Genomic DNA, 24,318 nt, shown 5'->3' on the forward strand with positions numbered 1-24,318 from the left:
ACCTGTTGGCGGTAACCCTAGGCGCCTTTCTGCCTGGTCTTCCTGCCTGGCACCCGCTGCTCCCAGATCTCCCATCACTCACTCACTCACTCACTCACTCGCTCACTCGCTCGCTCACTCATATATACACACACACACACACACACACACACACCCCACCCCCCACCCCCCAGCCGCAGACGCCACTGAGAGTCGTGGCCCTTGGACGCCCAGCCCAGCGTTAGGGCGGTCACCCATCTCCAAGGACACGGAGACTCCTTGCCGGCGGGGAGTCCTAGGGCCCAAGACCACCCACCACGGGGCTGGGATGGCCTAGAGGAGGGCCTGGCAGTGCGAGTTCCCGGGCCACCCCCTGGATGTCACCACCAGGGCTCCACATTCTGAGCGACTCTGGGTCCCCATCAGGATGTAGTCAGGGTCAGTGGAAGCGTCAACTCCTACAGGAAAAAGCAGGGAGTGCGTGTGAACCCGGCCTCGGCTGGAGTTTTCTTGACAAATCAAATCATGTGATTTATAGCACTGATTACAAATACCTCCCCCATGGGGACAAAAATACTAGCACCTACTGTGTGACAGGCACTGTCCAATCATTGTTTCTCAGTTTTGCTAACTTTCACAGTAACTCAGGAGGCATTTATTCCTAACTAGAGGCCCTGTGCACAAAAATTTGTGCACTCGAGGGGGCGGGGGAGGGGGGGAGGGGTCCCTCAGCCCGGCCTGTGCCCTCTCACAGTCTGGGACCCCTTGGGAGATAACGACCTGCTGGCTTAGGCCTGCTCCCGGGTGGCAGAGGGCAGGCCCATCCCTAGGTGCAGCCCCTGGTTGGGCTCAGAGCAGGGCCGACTGGGGAGTTGGGGCACCACCCCCTGTCATGCACAGAGCAGGGCGGATTGGGAGGTTGCGATGCCACCCTCAGTCACGCTCAGGGTAGGGCCGATTGGGGGGTTGGGGCACCGCCCCCTGTCACACTCAAGGCAGAGTCGATGGGGAGGTTGTGGCGCCACCCCCTGTCACGCACAGAGCAGGGTCAATCAGGGGGTTGTGGCGCCACCCCCTGTCACGCACAGAGCAGGGTCAATCAGGGGGTTGGGGCGCTGCCCCCTGTCACGCACAGAGCAGGGCCAATCAGGGGGTTGGGGAGCTCCCCCATGTCACGCACAGAGCAGGGCCCATCAGGGGGTTGGGGAGCTCCCCCCTGTTACGCACAGAGCAGGGCCCATCAGGGGGTTGAGGAGCTCCCCCCTGTCACTCACAGAGTAGGGCCGATAGGGGAGTTGGCGCACCGCCCCGTCACACACAGAGCAGGGCCCATCAGGGGGTTGGAGCGCCGCCCTCTATCACCCACAGAGCAGGGCCAATCAGGGGGTTGGGGCGCCGCCACTGTCACACTCAGGGCAGGGCCAATGGGGAGGTTATGGCTCTACCCCATCACACACAGAGCAGGGCCCGTGGGATGAGCGGGTTGGGGCGCTGCCCCTTGTCACACACAGAGCCGCAGGGCGATCAGGGGGTTTGGACGCTGCCCCCTGTCACACTGATCCCGGTGCCGGGAGGCCTCTCAGCTCCGCTGATCCCAGTGCTGGGAGGCATATTACCCTTTTACTATATAGCATAGAGGCCTGATGCATGGGTGGGGGCTGGCTGGTTTGCCCTGAAGAGTGTCCTGGATCAGGGTGGGGGTCCCCACTGGGGTGCCTGGCCAGCCTGGATGAGGGGATGATGGCTGTTTGCAGCTGGTCACACACCCTTCAGGGTGGGGGTCCCCACTGGGGTGCCTGGCCAGTCTGGGTGAGGGGCTGAGGGCTGTTTTCAGGCTGGGACTGAAGCTCCCAACTGCTCCTTTTTTTTTTTTAAATTCTGGGCCAGCTTTAGCTCTGAGGCTCCAGCTCTTAGGCTTCCGCTCCTGAAAGCAGGTATCTGGTTTGTTTCGGTTCTACAATCGAAACTCTGTATCAACTCCAGCTCTGGGATCCCAGCCGGCTGAAAGCTGGTTTCTGGGGTTTTGTTTAGCGTCTATATTTGTTACAATGTTTGAAACTGCAGGCTCAGAGGCCTGCAGCTGCAGGCGGGGAACGTTGGTTTCCTCCATCACGGAAGCAAGCAAGCCTCATGTTAGTTTCAAGCTGCCTGGCTGCCGGCTGCCATCTTGGCTGACAGTTAATTTGCATATCTCGCTGATTAGCCAATGGGAAGTGTAGCGGTCGTACGCCAATTACCATGTTTCTCTTTTATTAGATTAGATTTACAGACCAGAGACTGAGGCTCAGTAGAGAGGAAGTGACCTACACTTGACCGAGATCACTCTGTCAGGCTCCCTCAGTGAAGCATTTTTGTTGTCAAACCTAATGCTTAATGGATTTGTAACAAAACTTCAAAAAGAAAGATCTGCAGCCCTGACCAGTGAGCTCAGTGGTTAGATTGTCCTCCCCCGACCCCCCTCACCACCACCACCACAGCGAAGGGTCTCAGTTCCATCCCCAGCCCTGGTCAGTGCAGGAGGCAACCAATCCATGTGCCTCTCACATCTCTCTCTCTCTCTCTCTCTCTCTCTCTCACCCCCCCACCCCCCACCCCCCTTCCCTCCCTCACTTCCTCTTTCTTTAAAAATCAATGGGGGGAAAATATCCTCAGGTAAGGATTAACAAAAAAAAGAAAAGAAAGCTCTGCAAGCCTGAGGCCCCTCACATTTGTAGCTCCTCAGAACCTCCCATACTTTTTCATGTGGCCTGAATTTTGACTTAGGTCAGGGACAACTGCAGTTCCCTGCCTGATCTTCAATTGCTAATAACGCACCAATGTCAACTGAAGGTCACTTGTTATAGCCAATTCAACTCAACAGTAAACAACCCTACAGCTCCACTGTTGCAGTAACTCCAGCCACCCAAGTATGTCTTTGGTGTAAACTGAAAGTGTGCAGTCTCAAAGCAGACTTATATAGAAAGAAGTATCCACTGCTGATCCCTGATTGGCCCACTTTCATGCAAATAAGGACTCCAAATTCTCACCGGTTGGTCTAAAGACCACTGTCCTGATTGGTTGGAATGGAGTTGCTCTAATGGTTCAGTGAAAATTCTAATGAGGATATAGTTGTGCAGCCTGATTGGATGGGGAAAGTCTCAGTCCCATTGGTCCAATTTTGATCCTCGGAGCGCTCATAAGAGTCAGCTCAGCTAGAAGACACTGCAGAAAGCCTGACAGCTTAGTCTATAGGTTTTCCCTGAAATGTAGTGTACATGAAGGACCTATGTAAACAATGGCCCCTAGACTCTGGTTATTAATTTGAGCCTAATTAACTATGAGGAGTCCTTTTCGGCAGGTATATTCTTCTCAGGATCAACATCATCATATTTCTTTATCACAGGTATAGCTCCTCAAAGCCCATTCCCATCATCCTGCCAATCCTGTGGGGTTGGAATGAGGGGCAGGCCAGGTAAGGGCCTGGGCTAGCATTAGGGGGAGAGCCAGGTCAAGAACGGAGACTGGCTGAGTGGGTCAGGCAAGGTCCTGTCCTGGAGTGGCATGGCCCTGGGCTCCTCAGAGCAGCTGTGAGAAATGAACCATAGGATTAAAACAGCTGAAAGTGAAAGCCCCTTCTGGCAAAAACTGGGGTGCAACCCCATGCCATGCCTCATCAACTATTGAGGAGAAGTGGGCTCAATTCAGATGTCCTAACACCTGGACAGCTGTGGACACCCAATGGGGCCCCTGTCCATCCCTGCCTTGCAAATTGCTAATGAGCAGCGTCAGCTAGCTCAGTGACGTCCTTCCCTGTTGGACTAAATATAAGTTGGCAGCTGTCCCTTCAATTTCATGGCTAATTTTCCTTTCCTCACAGGCCTATGTTTGCTAATCAAACTCCACAAAATATGTAGCTTCTGGCTCCCTTCTCTTCCAAAAATTGACTTCCTCTCAGAAATGCCCCAACTTGGAAATCCTGGGGGCACCTCATTAGTGAATGATACGGTGTGGCTTGGAGATTTCCCCACATCATTTTGACAAAGGCTGCCCAGACTCAAAGCAGGTCCCTCTCCTTCATTCATCCAACAAACTGAGTGTGGCATGTTATCCCAGGTTCCACCTGCAAGGTGGACTGACCGGGAACCAAAAAAGGAACAGCCTGGTAAGGAGCCAGACAATAAATTCACAACTGCAGTGCAGTGAGAGGGTTACCGGTGCCCGGGAGCCCTGGGTGCCTGAGAGTGAGGAGGAAGCCCCACCTGGAAGGCCAGTGGTGATTTGGCAGGACCAGGGGACAAGCATTCCAGGCAGAGTGAACTGCAGTCCCAAAGAGCAGGCCACAGCCCACTACCTACCACGGCTGAGTCACTTGGTGTGGCTGGAGTCCAGGGAGGATCTCCAGGAGGCAAGGGTGAGGCTGCGGGGAGGGAAGGTGGGCCCAGATATTGGAGGTGGATGGCATCCTGTAAGAGCTTATAGCAGAACTGCACAGTTTAAACAGGGAGAGGGAGCATCAGATCTGCATATTAGAACAATGACTTTGGCAGCAGTGTAAAGAGTAAAGGAGCAGGGGGGTCAAGGAGGAAGGGGCAGCAGTGGAGAGGAGAGGAGGAGAGAGGTGTGAAAGAGATTATGAGCCTATTAAGACTTGATGACCTCCTGGGTGGATGTGGAAGACAGGATACTCAGGTTTCCAGCTCAGGTGACAGTGGTGCTAGAGTCTGGACGTGGATCAGAAGAAGCGGACTGCACAGGGAGGGGTAAGGAGGCCAGCTCACACTGGCACCCGATTACTTGGTGCATGCAAATCCTGAAGTGATGCCTAACCAAAGGAGGGCACATGCAGGAAGGTGTCTGTGAAGCATTATCCTATGATAAAAGGTCCGAGACTATCTCAGTGGCTAACAGCTGTCCACCCACTTGACAAATATTTTGGAGCACATACTTTGCCCAGGATGCAATAAAATGGGTGCTAGTCTACCTTGTGGAGTCCACACTCTAATGGGGTAGGGGTAGTGTTGGAAAGTGGTAAGCGCTGTGTGCGGGGGGGAGGGGGGCGTAAAATGAGCAGAGTCATGGGCAAGGTGAGGTGGACAAGGACATGTAGAGGGGTAAGAGTGGGTAAGTCGAGGTGGGCAGAGCCATGAGGAGGCCAGGAGGACGAGCTTTTGTGTGTTTGCTAGTTTGTTTTAATGGGAGGGAAAGTAATAGTATGTTGATAAGTTAGTGGGAACAATCTGATCTGGAAGAGGGAAGGAGGTGGCATAAGGGGATGGAATCTAGTGCCCCAGGGGGCAGTCACCCACAGGACTGGGGGAGAAGGTAGAGCACGCGGGCACTCGTGCAGGTGGGCAGCTGGAAGGAGGGGCTGCTTTCATCTGATTGCTTGTTTTCTATATGAAACAGGAAGCAGGTCAGCAGCTGAAACCTAGGACAGAGAGGGAGTGTTGGGGTTTGAGGAGAGAGGAGAAAGGTGTGAAGTCACCGTGGAGGATGGATGCTTGGACAGGCTAGAGAGCCATGATCTGCAGTGTAAGAGCTGACTGAGGTCAGTGACACTGCGGAGACTAGGAGCAACCTTTCTTGCAACATACTTTATATCTCAGTTCACCATCCGGCCACCCATGAAGTAAGGAGGCATCAACGGCCCCCAATGGCTTGATGAGGAAACCGAGGCACAGAGAGGCTTCCTAACCTTTTTGAGGACTCGGAGCCAGGAAAGATGGCTCTTCAGATCCCAGAACCAGCACACGGGACCCTAACAATCACAGCGCACTGCCTCCATGCAAAGTGCACAAGAAAAGCCAGTCACTGTTTGCCAATTTTAACAAAAATCTGTTCCTATTGAAGAAGATTTGGAACATACCTTCCTCCGTGCATATTTTTCAGTTAGCTGAAATTCTGCTCTGAATCTACTTTTATACCATGCCTACATTAAAACAAATTTTAGTATTGCCATTTCCATAAAAGTGAGTATGTATGGTTTTAACTGCTGTGTGTACATGTTTTTGCTGGGAGCACTCAGCAGGGGAACTGGTGGGGCAGTGGAGCCAGAGGAAACCAAAACAGTGAGTGAGACCTTTCCGGCATGTTTCGGGAAGTACTGATAACCCATCACATGAGCTTCTTGCACATTTAAGCTAGGATCTCACATGGTTGGGACTGTGGCAAGAAAGGAACAAAAAAAAGGAAGCAAATTCATTTCAAAATCCAAGGCTGTAACCAATTACAAGTGCCCAGCTCACAGAAGGCCCTAGACAAATATTTGGTGAATGTTTGCTAAATGTTTATCTTAGATAAACACTGAGTATTAAGTTTTATAGTAAGCCTATGGTAAGCCTTACAATTCTACTAGGCAAGTATTTCTAAATATTTTGTAAATTAAGTGCAAACATTTTTACATGACATACAACTTCATGCCAAGTCACGTGGTAAATCTTATCACAAGTGATATACATATTACTGTATTAAAATCCATACTACAGCCCTAACTGGTTTGGCTCAGTGGATAGAGTGTCAGACTGAGGACTGAAGGGTCCCTGGTTCGATTCCGGTCAAGGGCATGTACCTTGTTTGTGGGCACATCCCTGGTGGGGGGTGGTGCAGGTGGCAGCTGATTGATATTTCTCTCTCATCGATGTTTCTAACTCTCTATCCCTCTCCCTTCCTCTCTGTAAAAAAATCAATAAAAATATTTTTTTAAAAATCCATACTACACCCTGCATCCTCTAAGACATGGGTGAGGAACCTTTTTTCTGCCAAGGGCCATTTGGATATTTAGAACATCATTCTCGGGTCATACAAAATTATCAACTTAAAATTAGCCTGCTATATTTGGTCAAACATTTAATTAACTCATTCCTAATGCTTTTGCAGGGCCAGACCAAATGATTTCATAGGCCTCTACAATCCACGGGCTGGACGTCCCCACCCCTGCTCTAAGAGGTATTCCTCACTATAATTCTGCCCCATAGACCACACTTACTTGTGCAATGAAACCTAGAAAGCATCTCTGTAAGTCAACTTTTTCTAGCAATTCTTACAAGAACAGAGTAAATTTAGAACAGGCAAGTTTCTAGCTGAATAAGTTTCCAAACAGCTGTATTCAAAAGTCCTGAAAAGCCTTGCAGTATTCACAGATGTACTAACATGCAGACTAGCAAGAGGCTCAAACATGATCATCAACACGTTTGTGGCAACCACACACAAATTTAGTTTAGCACCTTTTATCTGTCATATTCAGAGTAACAGTACAGGTGCTCTTCTGAGACTTTGAGGTTGGAGGCAGGAGGAATGCAAGAAGATTTCAGCCAAATGTGGATGTTGAAGAAGACTCGAGGAGGAAGTGGGTTGTGGTTGGAATGACCTGGTTCCCATCTGAGTTGTTCTACAAACTCCTTGTGTGACTTGAGCTTCACCTCTATGAGCCCACTTTCTTACACCAGGATTTCCATACCCTTTCAAAATTGTACCAATGTCTCCTATGTGGAGGCAATTTTACTTCATTGCCTTCCAGGAACGACAGAATCCCATTTCTAAATAGGACTTCAGCCAAGACCAGTTTGGCTCAGTGGATAGAGCGTTGGCCTGCGGACTGAGGGGTCCCGGGTTCAATTCCGGTCAAGGGCATGTACCTGGGTTGCGGGCACATCCCCAGTAGGAGATGTGCAGGAGGCAGCTGGTCGATGTTTCTCTCTCATCAATGTTTCTAGCTCTCTGTCCCTCTCCCTTCCTCTCTGTAAAAAATCAATAAAGTATATTTTAAAAAAATAAACTAAAAAAAAAATAAATGGGACTTCAAGGAAGAAGCTAGTAAGTGAGGAATCAAACCTAGGTCTCCCACCTCCAGAACTGAGCTCTGGCCCATAGACCGTGAAGTACATCCCCTACTCAGGCTAGCAACAGGTCTGGATCATTTCATAAAGCCATTCCTGGTTTTGAAAAATCTCGAGTGCCCAGCATATAGGGAAGATGCCCATGAAGATGACTAATACTCTTTGGGATTTCATTCGGTGGCTTTTTGAGATCTGAGTATCACTCAGGGGAAACAACATAACTGAAACTTTTCTACCCTCTGTCAAGGGGAGTTACTCAGATTTACAGGAGGTATTTCCCTATGAAACCTGTCACCAGTGTTTATGATGACAGAGAGAAACCAAGGTAAACTTGAACTTGTTACCATTCACGGAGTACTGAATTTGATGACAACCGGGCATCTTCTTTGGTTGGGGCAAGCAAATGACCACTGCCAAGTTGAGATGGAGAGGTCACTTCCTAGGGCAGTGATGGTGAACCTATGACACGCGTGTCAGAGGTGACATGCAAACTCATTTTTTTGGTTGATTTTTCTTTGTTAAATGGCATTTAAATATATAAAATAAATATCAAAAATATAAGTCTTTGTTTTACTATGGTTGCAAATATCAAAAAATTTCTATATGTGACACGGCACCAGAGTTAAGTTAGGGTTTTTCTTTTCTTTTTTTTTTTTTTTTTAAATATATATTTTATTGATTTTTTACAGAGAGGAAGGGAGAGAGAGATAGAGAGTTAGAAACATCGATGAGAGAGAAACATCGATCAGCTGCCTCCTGCACATCTCCTACTGGGGATGTGCCCGCAACCCAGGTACATGCCCTTGACCGGAATCGAACCTGGGACCCTTCAGTCCGCAGGCAGACGCTCTATCCACTGAGCCAAACCGGTTTCGGCAAGTTAGGGTTTTTCAAAATGCTGACATGCTGAGCTCAAAAGGTTCGCCATCACTGTCCTAGGGTAAGGGACTTGTGTGAACCACCCCCAGATGGTGATTTTTACAGGACCCTTGCAGGCCCATGGGGTCTTGGTCTCCTTCTCTAGGCCATTATTCTATTTTGCATCAACACCCAGAACTCAGCTCTCCTGCAGGTGCAGAGGGAAGCAGGGAACCAAGGCTGTGAGGTGTTGCTTCATGAAGCCTGGGGCGTGGAGGACTGCAGTGGCCAGGGTCCTCAGGAAGAGAAGCCACCTCTGCCACAAGGGTCCCTCTTCTCTTCTCCCCGTCCCTTTCCTCCTCTCAGGTCGTCATCCTCTCCTCTGGCCAGGCCCACCCTGCCCTTCCTCCTTGGCTGTGTGTTGGCTCTTACCTGCTGCTTGCACTGTGGTCATGGCTAACTTCAGTGAGCTGCCCCTGGGTGGTGAGAGGGAGCCTGAGGACTGGGTTGGGAAAAGACCCCTTATGCTCCAGCAGAGGACCGGCTGTGACCAACAACATGAATGAGTGGTGGAGGAGAAAGCCACCGGGGACGAGCCATCTCAGGTGGGGTGACCGGGGAGGAACTGGGCAGGGCAGGTTCAGAATGCAGGCTCACAATCCTTCCCTACCACGAAGATTCTCAGGTTCTGAGCCTGGAGTCCTGCCACTAGGAAGAGGCTCACAGTGCCACTTAACCACATTTCACTCTGGGAGCTGGAGAGGTTCAGGAAATTACCTGTTTAATTCCACTGCCAAGGCAATTCCTGATAACAACCATAACCATGAGAGGGACCATAGGGCCAGTGAGTGAGGATAAAATGTGGCAGGCACCAAAGATAAAGTCCCGCAGTAAGGCTTTTTCCTATGTCCATGACTAGGCAAGAATGGCCCCCTTGATTCCAGGAACCAAGCCCTCCTCAAATGAGACCATCATTCATTCGTCCGCTTTTGTGGGTCATTTTCCTTACTTTCCTAGGACAAGTTCCTTCTGCAGTTCCAAAGTAGACCTAACAGAAAGAGAAATGCAGTTCTATACCTCTGCCAGGAGAAAGGGGGTACCAGGTGCTGTACCTACAAGTATCCAGGTCCAGAAAAGCAAGGGCTTTTGGGAGGAGCCCAGCAAGGCCCACTCTGTCCAGGCCATTCCCTATGTTCACTGACTAGCAATACTTCAGGCTGGCTGCTGCAGGCTAAAAAGTGGGACAGATGTGAAATGGAGAGAGAGAGAGGCGGGGGGGGGGGGGGGGGCGGAGAAAAGACATGGGATCAAACCCAAAACCTTGGCTCATTGGGACAACACTCCAAATAAATGAGCTACCCAGCCAGGACCTGAAGAATAATTTTTTTTAATTAAATCTTTATTGTTCAGATTATTACAGTTGTTCCTCTTTTTCCCCCCCATAGCTACCCTCCACCTGGTTTCCGCCCCCGCACTGTCCTCATCCATAGGTGTATGATTTTTGTCCAGTCTCTTCCTGCACCCCCCCACACCCCTTCCCCCCCCCGCGAGAACAGTCAGTCCACTCCCTTTCTATGCCCCCGATTCTATTATATTCACCAGTTTATTCTGTTCATCAGATTATTTATTCACTTGATTTTTAGATTCACTTATTGATAGATGTGTATTTGTTGTTCATAATTTGTATCTTTACCTTTTTCTTCTTCTTCCTCTTCTTAAAGGATACCTTTCAGCATTTCATATAATACTGGTTTGGTGGTGATGAACTCCTTTAGCTTTCTCTTATCTGTGAAGCTCTTTATCTGACCTTCAGTTCTGAATGATAGCTTTGCTGGGTAAAGTAATCTTGGTTGTAGGTTCTTGCTATTCATCACTTTGAATATTTCTTGCCACTCCCTTCTGGCCTGCATAGTTTCTGTTGAGAAATCAGCTGACAGTCGTATGGGTACTCCCTTGTAGGTAACTGGGAGTTGCTGCTTTTAAGATTCTGTCTTTGTCTTTTGCTCTTGGCATTTTAATTATGATGTGTCTTGGTGTGGTCCTCTTTGGATTCCTTTTGTTTGGGGTTCTCTGTGCTTCCTGGACTTGGAGGTCTATTTCTTTCACCAGGTAGGGGAAGTTTTCTGTCATTATTTCTTCAAATAGGTTTTCAATATCTTGCTCTCTCTCTTCTTCTGGCACCCCCATAATTCGGATGTTGGTACGCTTGAAGTTGTCCCAGAGGCTCCTTACACTATCTTCATATTTTTGGATTCTTTTTTCTTTTTGTTTTTCTGGTTGGGTGTTTTTTGCTTCTCCGTATTTCAAATCTTTGACTTTATTCTTGCGATCCTCTAGTCTGCTGCTGGAACTCTGTATAATATTCTTTATTTCAGTCAGTGTATGCTTAATTTCTAGTTGGTCCTTTTTCATAACCTCAAGGGTCTCACTAGATTTCTTGAGGGTCTAAATTTATCGGCAGTTTCTACAAAATTCTTGAAAAACCTTATAACCTTGGTTTTGAACTCTATATCCAGTCATTTGCTTTCCTCCATTTCTGTCATTTGTGACCTGTTTCTTTGTCTCCGCATTTTGGCTGCTTCCCTGTGTTGATAGAGTGGCTTTCTGTGCTAGGTGTCCTATAGGGCCCAGTGGCTCAGCCTCCCCAATTACCTGAAGTGGACACTCCTGGTGCACCCCTTTGTGGGCTTTGTGCACAGTCTTGTTGTAGTTAAGCCTTGATTGTTGTAGGTATCACTGGGAGGAATTGACCTCCAGGCCCATTGGCTGTGAGAATCAGCTGTGTCTGCAGTGGGAGACTTCTGTGCTGGAGACACTCTTTTGGGGCAAGACTTGTTTCAGTGGGGCTTTGGTGCTCATTGAGTCTTCCCCCTGAGTGTGTCCCTTATGGATCTGAGGAGTTGTAATCTGGATGATCCCACTCTGACGACTGGGTACACTGGCTCTTGGATCTCTAAGGAGGTGCTAATTTAGTCTCTGCCTGAGGCTACCCAGCAGGAGCTATGGAGAGATCTGCAGATTCTTCTTCTTTGTTTGGGGTTTGGAGGTGCCCAGATGAGGCCCAGCTGTGAAGCAATGCAAGCTGCTGTGGGGCCTTGGGCCTTCTTTTGGAAGTTCTGGGTCTCTCTGACCCAGCTGCAGTTTGTTAGGTAATTTTCAGATTGCAAAGGGCCAGGCCTTTCATATGCAAAAGCCTCTGCGCACAGCTTGGGTGGGGCAGGGTCTCAGGGGATCAACAGGGTGGAGCAAGCAACTATGGTTGCTCCTCAATCCTATCCTAAGAGGCCCCACGTTTCAGTGTCCCGGTAATCGCTGCAAGCACCTCTGAGAGATAGCCACCCTTGAGTTCTGACCAATGCCAGACAGTCCCGTTTCTCCCGTGTAAGTCTGGTTCCCCAGAGACTCGCCCGGAACTGGAGTTCAGAGCATTGGGGAGCTTGAGACTCCCTCCCAATTGAAAAAGACAACTATGTCCTCAGTTGCCAGCCCTTTCCGCACGCGCGCCTCCGCCTCCATACCTCTGCACTTTACTTCCGCATCTCCTCTGAGTCTCAGTGTGCTTTTCTCTTTCCTTCTAGTTGTAGAATTTCCACCCAGCCAGCCTTCCTGTGGTTCTGGATGATGTCCGTTTTGTCTTTTAGTTGTATTTTTGAAGTGGTTTTGCGAGGCAGCAATTTCCGGTGTTTACGTATGCCGCCATCTTGGTTTCTCCTGAAGAATAATTCTTTTTTTTTTTCCTGAAGAATAATTCTTAATTAACTGCATACTACATGCCACATTGTCTGAGGAATCCATTTCCAAATCTGAGCTGTCACCTCAAGTTCACGATTACAAGCCAAATCCATACCTTTCATCTCGTTAGTTTCAGTGAAAACATATCCCCTTCCTCTATTTCTACATGTGGGAACTGGGACCTGTAGTCTTGTTCTTTCTTTCAAAGGCTACACAGCCTTCTTTTCCATCTTGTGACAGCAGATCTTGGTCTCCGTCACGTCCAGTCTCTCTGCAACCCCTTCACACCAACTATCAGAAGAATCATCTTTAGAGCCATGTGCTCTCTGCAACCCCTTCACACCAACTATCAGAAGATTCATCTTTAAGAGCCATGTGCTCAGTCATGGTTACCAGCATTCCCTGCTGTAAACCTTCAATGGCTCTCCACTACGCTTTTGTCTTCCGGCCGAGATCTCGTGCCCCGGCACAAGAAGCACCCACCACACAGGCCAGTCTTTCCTTCCTCCTCTGACTTCCCATGTTGCTCATTTGGCATGTTCTCTTATTTATTTTTATTTTTTAATCCTCACCTGAGGATATTTTTGCATTGATTTTTAGAGAAAGTAGAAGAGAGAGGGAAAGACATAGAAAAGTATCAATGTGAGAGAGACATTGATTGGTTGCCTCCTGCATGTGCCCTGATCAGGACCCAGGCTGGGGAAGAGCATGCAACTGAGGTATGTGCCCTTGACCGGAATTGAACCTGGGACCCTTCAGTCCATGAGCCAATGCTCTATCCACTGAGCCAAACTAGCTAGGGCATGTCTGGTTCTTTTGAATACTGCAAACATTTTAGTTAGCAAAACAAGCATACACTAATGTAACACTAACAAAACCAACTTCTTACTCTAAATATCAACATCATGGATTTAACCAACATGTCCATTATTTCCTTTACTTTTTTAAAAATACCTTTTTTGGGTTACTGCTATGTGTACTTTGATATTTTTTCAGGGTTGCAGGCCCCAATGAAAAAGAATACCATCCCTAAGAAGTGAGTTAAGGCATCCTATATAATAAAAGCCTAATGTGCTAAGTGTCTGGTCGTCTGGTTGGCCATTCAACCAATCAAAGCATAATATGTTAATGATATGTTAAGGCCGCTCAACTGCTCGCTATGACATGCACTGACCACCAGAGGGCAGATGCTCTGACTGGTAGGTTAGCTTGCTGCTGGGGTCCAGTGGATTGGGACTGAGCAAGATGGGCTGGCCACACTCTGGAGCCCTCCTGTGTCCCTCCATGGCCCCAATGGTGCACTGGTGGGTTCCCTCGGCCTGACCTGCGCCCTCTCACAATCTGGGCTGAGGGACCCCCGCACTCCGCCCCTCGCCAAAGTGCACGAATTTCGTGCACCAGACCTCTAGTTTTGGCTATAGACGGCCTGATTCTTGGGTAGAGCTGGCTCTAGATTGCTCTTCCCAAGCCTATCAGATTAAAGTTGCATTAAGCTCAAACCCTTCATATAGGTTTTAGTTCTTTGCATCCTTGTGTCTCCCCTACAACAATGCATTTTAAAAGTTTTGCTTGGTAGTAGTACATAACCCATCTTTGGGTTTTTATGATTGGCTATCCTAGTCTTGTCATTGCAAAACAGTGACTTGATTAGCATTGTTAAAAATGTATGTTTGCCTTCTCAGTACTGTGTTAAAATGAGCAAGATCATTTATAAATATGTCTCCAAGAAATGAAGGATTGCATCTTCGTGGGATGTCTTCTCTTGAGGACATCTGGGTAGTGTATTATCTGGGAACTCACTGCTGACCTGCTCATTACCTAGCTTTTGTGTGTGAGCAGCGAGCTAGGCACCTCTGGTTCTCAGGAGTAACCACCAGTGCTGACAGTTCCTGCTCGTTCTGGGGCCACTGACTTTGTTTATTAGTCTCTTGCATTCACCTGTTTCTACTAACACAGACAAAAACACATACACAGCATCACTTTATAATCTGGGAAAACAACATACCCAAATATTAGCAATCTCCTAATATATTAGTTTTCTAGCTACACCACCAATTACCAACAGATTTAGCAACTTGAAACAATGCACATTTATTACCTCACAGTTTCCATGGGTCAGCACTCAGCACAGCTTACTTAGCTAGTCTTCCCCTCAGGGTCTCACAAAGAAGGAGTCAGCCAGGCTGCGTTCTCACCTGCAAGTAGGAGTGGGGAGGAATCTGCTGTCAGCCCCATTCAAGTTGTTGGCAGGATTCAGTTCCAGCTAAGGATTGAGGGCCCCAGCTTCTTGTGAGCTGTTGGCTGCCCTCGGAACCTAAAGGTCTGTGGTCCCCTGCCCCGTGGCCCTCCCCAGAGGCTGCTCACAACACAGTTGTTTGCTTCTGCAAAGCCAGCAGGAGAGTTTCTAGCCTCAAAGAGCTGCAGTCCTCTTTAAAAGGACTTTTACCTAATTAAACCAAGTTCATCCAGGATAGCCTCCCTTTCAATTAACTCAATATGCAATTTTGTGAATACACTGTGGTGTGGTTGCAATAACAGATCACTGTTTTGTTCAGATTCTTTTGTGTGAAAGAACCTTAGTTCAAAGTTGCTGATATGAATACCAGTAATATGCAAATGCTTGCTGGGTGCCAGGCACTGATGTAAGGGCTGTGCACCCACCTTCTTCTCACTTCATCCCTCAGACATCCCAGAGAGGTAGGTAGGTGATGTTATTCCCAAAGTTAGGATGGAGAAGGAAAGAAAACAAAAAAGGAGATATGACTGATGAAAGGCCAGGCACAGTGCTCGTAGAGGCTGAAACTGTCACTGCACCTAGGTTCTCTCCTTCCCCCCTGGATCTTGCTCCTTTCCAAGGATGCAGACTGATTTTTCCCCCCCGATTGTGATGACTGGGAGGGCTCACGTGGGCCAGCTCTAGTGGGAGAAAAGGCAGAAGCCTCTGATTCACCCTGATGGCTTTGTGCAGTCCTATGCCTAACCTGGAATCTAACTTGTGAGGGAATGGTTGTTATGGGTTATAGATTTGCATTTCCCTACTCTCAAATTCATAATCCCCAGTGGGCTGCTATTTGGAGATGGGGCCTTTGGGAGGTAGTTAAGTCATGAGGGTGGAACCCTCATGATGAGAGTACTGCCCTTATAAGAGGTATGAGACAGCTGCAGCCCCCTCCCCTGTGAAGATATAGCAAGTCAGGAAGCAGGCTGTCACCAGACAGCAGATCTGCTGCAGCCTTCATCTTGGGCTTCCCAGCCCCCGGAACTGTGAGAAATATTTGTTGGGTAAGCCACCCAGCCTATGGTGTTCTTGTTTCAGCAGCCAGAGCAGACCAAGACCCATGGCACGAGGGCTCAGTGAGGCAAAAGGGTGGTTCCTTAGTGGAAAATTAAGGTATTAGCAGGAGGATGAGTGGCTGCCAAACTGCAGAAACATTAGTCTGCAAGTAGTAAGACCTGGATTCTGTTCTGGCTGTGACACTTTGTAGACACTTTTCCTCTCTGGCCTCAATTTCCACATTAGAGGCATTGAATCGGGAGCTCTCCAAGGTCCCTGCAGTGCTCATGTGCTGTGACAGAGTTCAATACCAATTTTCCTGAATTCAGGGTCTGGCACAGCAGACCTGGGGATCTCTGCTCTCCCCCTCTCCCCCCACTACTTCACTCTCTACCCCTAGTCCTTTCAGAATTTGCAGAGCTGACTTTCTGCAATTGTTGTCAGAAGGTCTGTGTTTTTCTGCCTTTACAACTGATAATCCTCATTCCCATTTCAGGCCTTTTTATTGTTGTTAATCCTCACCCAAGGATATTTTTCCATTGATTTTTTTAGAGAGAGTGGAAGGGAGAGAGACAGAGAGAAAAAAATTGACACGTGAGACACATCGATTGGTTGCTTCCCACACATGCCTGATCAGGGCCAGGGATCAAGCCTGCAACTGAAGTACGTACCCTTGACCAGAATTGAACCTGGGACCCTTCAGTCTGTGGGCCAAGCAAAACCAGCTAGGCCAATTTCTGCTTTTTTTAACTTTCATTTCTTGTTTCTTCTCCATCCTAACCCTGCCACTTCTCTCCCAGGCCAGGTACAGGGGGTTCAAATCCCAACTCCATCACTTACTATGTCACTCAACCTCTGAGCCTGTGTCCTCAATCTGTAAAATGGGACTAACACCACCACCTGCCTCTTTGGGTGGAAGGGAGGGTGAAGTGAGTAGGTGCATGTCCAGCGCTGCCAATGGTGCCTGGCACCCAGTGAGCACTCACATATTACTAATATTATTATGATCTCTGCTTCTCTGGGATTGGGACACTTGGCCATGTCTACCACTGCTTAGTCAGAGTTCCAGAAACACTGGCTTCAGTGCCACTCCAAATGATGAATAGAGGGCTGCTTTCAGGATGATGGACATTACTGTATACATCTCCAGTGTTTGGGACAGAGAGGGCTGGCTGGACTGATGCCAGGCTTCACGGGCTGGAGTCCAGGATCAGCCACAGGAAAGAGCTCTGGCTTTTCCTCACCGGGCTCTGCCTCCCTTGTAGCTTCATTTCTGCCGCAGCTCCCATTAACCTTCAGGCCTCAGCCTCGGCAGAACTCACTGCTGCAGGCCCTCCTCTACTCCATCAGACTCCTAGGCTTCCCCCACACAGCCCCACTGTCCCACATGTCCTAGCGAATTTCTTTCTTCCACTGTCCTTCTCATTCAGCCTTACATCAAAGGTAACTCTTCCCGAACGAAGGGGAATAGCCCAGGCCCCTACCCTCCCATACTCTAGGTTCTGCACTTTAATCCCACACATGCTGCACTGTCATTATTTTCTCAGCTGTCTTCCTGACCACACTGTGAGCTCTCTGAAGGAGTCACTTTCTTACTCATATTGGAATTTCCAGGGCTTAATAACTGCTTAACACATAATAGGTACTCAGTCTTTATTAGCAGAATGAACATGTCTCCCTCAATTCCCAAATAACAGCTAAGTCATGCATTGCAAAACGTTTGGAAGAGCCTGAGCCAAAAGGGCAGAGTCGCAGAGCTGGCCTGCACACGTGTCTTTCTCCACCTCCTCCCCCACCTCCACGAGTTAAACAGAGGCAGTTAGGTCGTTCCTCGTCTTTTTCTGATGGTGTAATCTTTGTTAACCACTGTCCATTTTTAACTTCTTCTGTAGAAACTATTATTCGTTAGGAATAAACTCTTCATCACAAGTGATTCATGGTATCTTTACTTTGATTTTGTTTACAGTCATCCTTCCCTTTGCAAAGCCAATGAGCCAACGTCCAGTGTTGAGTCTAGTGCTCCTCGCCCTTGGCTACCCCCTCTCACCACTCAGTCAGGCGTGCCCAGCTCCCAGGGTGGCCCACACTGTGTCCATAGCTCCTTCCTTACACTCTGCTAATTAATTTCAACACTTGTTTTTCCTTGTGATACGTAAGGTGGTAGGTAGATGAAGCAGCTAAAAATGTGATCTTTCCCTCCCTCCCCTCTATCTTTGACAAAGGAAAACTTGCAGAAACTGTAGAAAAGTGCAACTAGAAGTTCATGACCACGTCCTAATTCACATATCTAAATACAGGCAACAATGCCTTGAAGAGAAGTGGTGTTTTTGTTTCTAAAAGAAAAAATCCCTAACACCTAAATCACAGACAAACAAGAGGCTAAGCCTGGAAGTCAATGATAGTCACTAAGAAACTCAGCTGTCTGCCCTCCCCCTGGTTATACAAAGTCATGCAAATATGGCCGAGGCAAGTGTTCATTCCACAAATGTTTATGGAGTGCTTGCCATGTGCTGGGCTCTATGCTAGCACTATTGGGAGTTCACACTGGCCAAGAGACCTTTTCACCAGGAGCAGAAGAGGTTCAATGGGGGAGAGAGATAGAGGGAAGGGGAGACTGAAACCCATTGGGGTTTATGTGCGTTGTGTGTATAAAGGTGGTTATTGGGGGGCGAAGGAGGATAAACTGATGTCAACAGCAAAGTACAAGGGTCAGGAGTAGATAAGAGAGCCCAGGTTAATCTGCTGAACATAAACTATGCCCCAGGAAGCAAAGGGACACTTGCACTCAGACCTTTAGTAACGCCCTGACGTTTCTGTACCAGGAGGCACGTGGGTCTCTGGATGGATCTGGTGGACCAGAACCCTCTCACACAGGACCTGCCTTCCACTGCTCTGTGCATGGCTCTGCACTACACCACGTACCGGCCACCTGCTGACAAAAGCTCGAGGCATTTCTACTGGCAGTAAACTCGAACAGTAGAAGAAACATGCTATATATTTGGACTCCAGAAATATAACTTGTCAAACAAACCAATTGTACATAACATGTCTTTTGCTGTGTTTTACAATCATTTACACACATGAAGCTTCAGAGGGATGTTTTCTATCTGAAAGCCCACAGCTGTCTTCCCAGCACAGAAACAGAGTTCCGCTGACTGCCGCCACCACCGCCGCAGTGGATATGCCCTGGCAATTTGGACCCTCATTGTGCCCCAGCCTCAGCTCCCATGAGCTCCACAGAGCTCCCTGGGGCGCAGGGCACTGAGGATGGATGCCACCCAGCCTAGCCCGTGGGTGTGAACGCTGGGCCCAGACCCGGCTCTTCGGTATGTTTCTCCATCTCACACCAGAACCCATCCATCTACAAGGGCCAGAATCAGAATTAGCAAAGAAGTGCTACTAACTTCTCCCCCGGAAGAAAAGCTTAAGGAAACTTTACAGACACTTCAGATGCTAGGAGAAGAGACGTAAGGTACTATGGCCACTCTAATGACAGGTCTGAGTGGGAAGCAAACAAACCTTCTAGAATAGATAACATTCTTAAGACCTTGAGAAGGATTTCTACCAAAAAAAAAAAAAAAGATAAAAAAGCACCAACCTTAAAGGAAAGATACAATTCAACGACTTTAAAATCACGATCTTCTCTTTATCAGGGCACCTTTTCATTAAGAGGGTAAAAAGGCGAGCCACAGAGTGGGAGGAGATCATGTGCAACACCCATGCCACAAGGAAGGAGCGGGAACCAGGAGGCAGAACGGGCTGCCAACCAGTAAGAAACACACCAACATCTAAACTGTTTGTGTGTGTGGGGGGGGGGGGGGCAAAAAACGTGAAGAGACACTAAAAAAAAGGGGAAATACAAATGGACAACAGACTTATGGAAAAGTGACCTCAGCAGGAAGCAGGGAGACGCCAATTAAACCCAGAAGGGGATGGCCTCCAGGTGGGTGAAGTGCCAGGGGTGCGAGGACGGGGAAGATTGGCGTTTTCCGGAGAAGGTGGGAGGGACAACCCCGCGCGGCCACGCGACACCCGGAGCCCCTCTCCAAGGTCCGAGCGTCAGGGCGCCCTCCAGGGGCCGTCAGCAGCCGGACGCGGCCACGCACCTGACTCGCCGGGCTCTCCTCCCTCCTGGGCCACCGCACCCAGGCTCCCTCCCTGGCCTGCTCGCGGGCCGGGTCCAGCGGTCTGGTCCGGGGTGGGGGGTAGGGGGGCGGCCTGCGGGCCGGGACCTGAGGGGAGCGGGCCGGGAGGGAGGACGAGACCTGAGGGGAGGCGGGCAGGGACCTGAGGGGAGGCGGGCCGGGAAGGAGGACGGGTCCTGAGGGGAGGAGGGCAGGGACCTGAGGGGAGGCGGGCCGGGAAGGGGGACAGGACCTGAGGGGAGCGGGCCGGGAAGGGGAACGGGACCTGAGGGGAGGCGGGCCGGGGAGGAGGACGGGACCTGAGGGGAGGCGGGCCGGGGAGGAGGACGGGACCTGAGGGGAGCGGGCCGGGAAGGAGGACGGGACCTGAGGGGAGGCGGGCCGGGGAGGAGGACGGGACCTGAGGGGAGCGGGCCGGGGAGGAGGACGGGACCTGAGGGGAGCGGGCCGGGAAGGAGGACGGGACCTGAGGGGAGCGGGCCGGGAAGGGGAACGGGACCTGAGCGGAAGCAGGCCGGGAAGGGGGACGGGACCTGAGGGGAGGCGGGCCGGGAAGGAGGACGGGACCTGAGGGGAGCGGGCCGGGAAGGGGGACGGGACTTGAGGGGAGGCGGGCCGGGAAGGAGGACGGGACCTGAGGGGAGCGGGCCGGGGAGGAGGACGGGACCTGAGGGGAGGCGCCCCGGGAAGGAGGACGGGACTTGAGGGGAGCGGGCCGGGAAGGGGGACGGGACTTGAGGGGAGGCGGGCCGGGAAGGAGGACGGGACCTGAGGGGAGCGGGCCGGGAAGGGGGACGGGACTTGAGGGGAGGCGGGCCGGGAAGGAGGACGGGACCTGAGGGGAGCGGGCCGGGAAGGAGGACGGGACCTGAGGGGAGGCGGGCCGGGAAGGGGGACGGGACTTGAGGGGAGGCGGGCCGGGAAGGAGGACGGGACCTGAGGGGAGCGGGCCGGGGAGGAGGACGGGACCTGAGGGGAGGCGCCCCGGGAAGGAGGACGGGACCTGAGGGGAGCGGGCCGGGAAGGAGGACGGGACCTGAGGGGAGGCGGGCCGGGAAGGGGGACGGGACTTGAGGGGAGCGGGCCGGGGAGGAGGACGGGACCTGAGGGGAGGCGGGCCGGGAAGGAGGACGGGTCCTGCGCCGGCGGCGGCGGGCGGTCTGCAGGCCGCTTCGCTCCTGGGAGCGGGAACTCGCTCCACTGGACCCTGCTGCACGGACCCCGACGCGACCCCGCCGCGACCCCGAGGCCCGCCCGTGACGCAATGCCCCTCAGCCAATGGCGCGCGCCCTTCTTCTACGTCACGGAGAAGCCGGCCAATAGGCGCGGGCCTGGCTGCCGCTTCCTACGCGCCCGCTGTCCCAGCGGCTGAGAAGCGATCGCGGCGACCCTGCCCGCCCGCCGCCGGCCCAGGTGAGTGCAGCGGCCGCCCGGGCTCTGCGACGGCGCCCCAGCCTCTCCGGACAGGTCGGGGCGACGGAGCAGCGGCGCCTCCTCCCCCGGCGGCTGCGATGCCCGACGGGAAGAGGGAGGGAGGGGCTGCGCCCGTGCACTTTCCTGCCCTGGGGTTCGGGCGCCGCCCCCGCCCCCGGAACGCGGCGGCCGGCTGACGCCGGCACCCCAGCCCTGGCCCTGGAGTGACGCGGGGGGAGGTGGCCGGAGCCTGGCGGGTTTAGGGGATCGCGCCGGGAGGAGCCCGCTGTCCCTCCGGGCAGTGGCGGGAGCAAATCTGCTCGGCGTGGGATTAGCGCGGGCAGATGGTCAGGGCCCGGCGCTCCGACTGTATCACGGGTGGCGGGGCCGGGAGCCCACCTGTCGCCCCAGCGCTCGGAACGGGAACGCAACGGGGCTGACCCGCCCGCGGTGATGGGGACTCAGGGCTCCACGGGAAGGGCTCTACGACCGTGCACGCCCCGCTGTTTTCTCCTGCCTCTGTGGACCCTCACGTCGCCTTCCAGCAGCCCCCGCAACTGGCAGGCAGTCATCGACCTTATTTGCCAGGACTCTGTTTGCAAAGGGGGTGGGATTGACGGGGTGTGATAGGAATACAGACCAATAGGCAGCCTTTCACGAGGGATCCTGAAGCCGACTCGGGGAAGTGAAAGCGTCAGGCACCTTTGGCCTGAAGGGATCTGCTCATAAACCCGCGCAGATAGGCAGATGGCTCTGAGAATGACCGAAGGTCCCGCTGGAATTCATTGTGCCAAGTTCATGGTGAATCGGAAGTGGCTTTCTTGAAAGATGTTCCTTCCAGCCCTTCACCCCTACAAAACAAAGAAATGCCAGGACCCCAGAACCACGGGATTAAAGCTCCAACCTGAGTCCTCTGACCCAGTGACCCAGTGTCCCCGGCAGGTTACCTGATCACCTCATACCTGGGCAGTGGCCTGTAGGGAGCCGGGGCCACACCCTGGCAGAGGTGGAAGGAGGTGAGCTGACCTAGGTAGGATAGTCACCCCCTGTCATCTTTAGCTGGGAAGGGACTGGAGCCCAGGCCCCACTCCAAAGGCAGTTTGCAAACACAACCCCACCCCCATCCTTCCTCTGCATTAGGTGCCCCGAAGGTTCAATTATGTCCGTATGGAAATTACTGCTTAGTCATTTCTCTGAGGGAAAGTGTATCAAATACAAGTCAAAGTCCCCATTCATTGAGTTCAACCTGCAGGCTGAGCCTGACCTAACTGGTCACATATACAGTGAACTGTCAGCTAAGAGATATCTTTGAGGACTAGAGTTATATTAAAAAATAACACCGTAGGAACCAACATTTCCCCTCCAAAAAAACCTTACTTTTCTCCCCCAACAATTTATGAGGATTTTCAAGCATACAGCCAAGTTGAAAGAATTACACAGTAAGCACTCACATGCCCACCACCTAGACCAGCCGTGGGCAAACTACGGCCCGCGGGCCAAATCCGGCCGGTTTGAAATAAATAAAACTAAAAAAAAAAAAAAAAGACCATACCCTTTTATGTAATGATGTTTACTTTGAATTTATATTAGTTCACACACACACACTCCATCCATGCTTTTGTTCCGGCCCTCCGGTCCAGTTTAAGAACCCATTGTGGCCCTCGAGTCAAAAAGTTTGCCCACCCCTGCCCTAGATTCTACTGTGGATGTTTTACTATATTTGCTTTATCACACACCTGTCCACCTGTTTTGACCTGGCTGCTGACCTGAAGTAATTAGTGACATCTGGCTTTCCTGGAGCAATATTTCCGTCTTAGCTCAGGGAGTTGGCAGTGTGGTGGTTGGAGGTGGTGGTAATTATCTCTAACTTCTGGTTGAAGACCCACTGTGTGCAGAGCACTGCTAGGTGCTGAGGAAATGAAGAGGCTGAAGGCTCAGGCTGACCAGAAAGAGGCTTGATTTTTTGTTTTGTTTTTTAAGAGATAGAAGATAAGTGGCAATTTGTGGTAGCAAATGCCAAGTAATAAGATGACAGCAGTAACATTCATTGCATTCTTTATGGGTACTGAGCACTATTTATTAAAAGCTCTGCAAAAATACATAAATAAATCTATATTAATAAAGGGGTAATATGCTAATTAGACCGGGAGACCTTCCGGATGTCCTTCCGGACAAAGCCATGGTTGCAGGGCCAAGGCAGAGGCAGTTAGGGGCGATCAGGCCAGGAGGGGAGAGCAGTTGGGGGCAAGCAGGCCGACAGTGTGGTGGCATTTGGGGGCAAGCAGGCCGGAGGGGGGGTTAGTTGGGGGTGATCAGGCCAGCGGGGGGGGGCAGTTGGGGGCAAGCAGGCTGGCAGGGGGGCAGTTGGGGGCAAGCAGGCCAGCAGGGGGAGGGAGACAGTTGGGGGCAAGCCGGCCAGCAAGGGGGGGGATGGTTGGGGGTGAGCAGGCCAGCATGCAGAGTGGTTAGGGGCAATCAGGCAGGCAGGCAGGTGAGCGGTTAGGGATCGTGAGAGAGATGTACGACTGCCAGTTTAGGCCCGATCCCTATTTATTTATTTTTGCAGAGCTGCTCTGTTTGGCTGCCATGGGTCTGGCCACATGGCCCTGTGGGATGAGGCCTAAACTGGCAGTCAGATATCCCCCGAGGGGTCCCATATTGGAGAGGGTGCAAGCCAGGCTAAGGAACACCCCTCTCTTGTGCACAAATTTTGTGCACTGGGCCACTATTTTAGTAAATAAAATAAAAGCTCTGCACCTGTATTATATCATTTAATTCTCAGAACCACATAAGTAGGTCACGATTCCTTTTTGCCTTTTACAGATCATAAAACTGAGGCACAGAGGTTAGTTGACTGTTGGTGGTGCTGGAAAGAGGTGTAGCCAGGACCCAAATTCCAACAGTCTGGGTCTGAGGTGGCTCTGGGCACTCTCAGTCAGTGTAGATGCCACAGGGATAGTGGACCCTCAGGCCTGACCAGGGAGGAGCAAAGGGGTCACTGGGGATTGCGGCAGTTCTTCCAGGGGTCCCAGCTCAGGCACCTGGACTCAGGTGCCAGTTTTCAAATGGCTCCAGAATGCTGGTATTCTGACTTCCCATACGT

The 24,318-nt window shown here is 51.0% G+C and overlaps 2 protein-coding genes across 4 annotated transcripts in view; one reads left to right on the forward strand and one right to left on the reverse strand.

The window, feature by feature from the left end:
- Positions 1–162: 162 nt before the first annotated feature.
- LOC132236174 (uncharacterized) lies at positions 163–21,787 on the reverse strand. Its single transcript, XM_059699548.1, has 6 exons — positions 21,749–21,787; positions 21,103–21,308; positions 20,068–20,905; positions 19,764–19,922; positions 14,482–14,578; positions 163–437 (listed from the first exon to the last, which is right to left on the reverse strand). The coding sequence occupies exons 1-5, from the start codon at positions 21,785–21,787 to the stop codon at positions 14,558–14,560; spliced, it is 1,263 nt and encodes a 420-aa protein (XP_059555531.1). The 3' UTR covers positions 163–437; positions 14,482–14,557.
- The window catches only part of TECPR1 (tectonin beta-propeller repeat containing 1), a 28,939-nt gene continuing 25,526 nt past the window's right edge, over positions 20,906–24,318 (forward strand). For 2 of the 3 annotated variants that reach the window (XM_059699259.1, XM_059699258.1), the window contains exon 1: positions 20,906–21,215. The gene's annotated coding sequence lies outside the window, so the exon portion shown is untranslated. Of the gene's footprint in view, positions 21,220–24,318 lie in introns of all 3 variants that reach the window. The other variant, XM_059699257.1, reaches the window with a different exon arrangement.

The sequence above is a fragment of the Myotis daubentonii genome, chromosome 5 (assembly GCF_963259705.1).
Source record: "Myotis daubentonii chromosome 5, mMyoDau2.1, whole genome shotgun sequence".
NCBI classification, from domain to species: domain Eukaryota; kingdom Metazoa; phylum Chordata; class Mammalia; order Chiroptera; family Vespertilionidae; genus Myotis; species Myotis daubentonii.

What these genes read in the sequence shown, in the direction of transcription:
- LOC132236174 (XM_059699548.1), bottom strand. Translation starts at nt 21,787, where the DNA reads ATGACTGCCTGCCAGTTGCGGGGGCTGCTGGAAGGCGAC. An exon ending in TTGGCCGGCTTCTCCGTGAC is followed by an intron (nt 20,906 to 21,102) that starts GTAGAAGAAGGG and finishes GCCTCCCCTCAG; the next exon opens with GTCCCGTCCTCCTCCCCGGC. An exon ending in CCCGGCCCGCCTCCCCTCAG is followed by an intron (nt 19,923 to 20,067) that starts GTCCCGTTCCCC and finishes GCCTCCCCTCAG; the next exon opens with GTCTCGTCCTCCCTCCCGGC.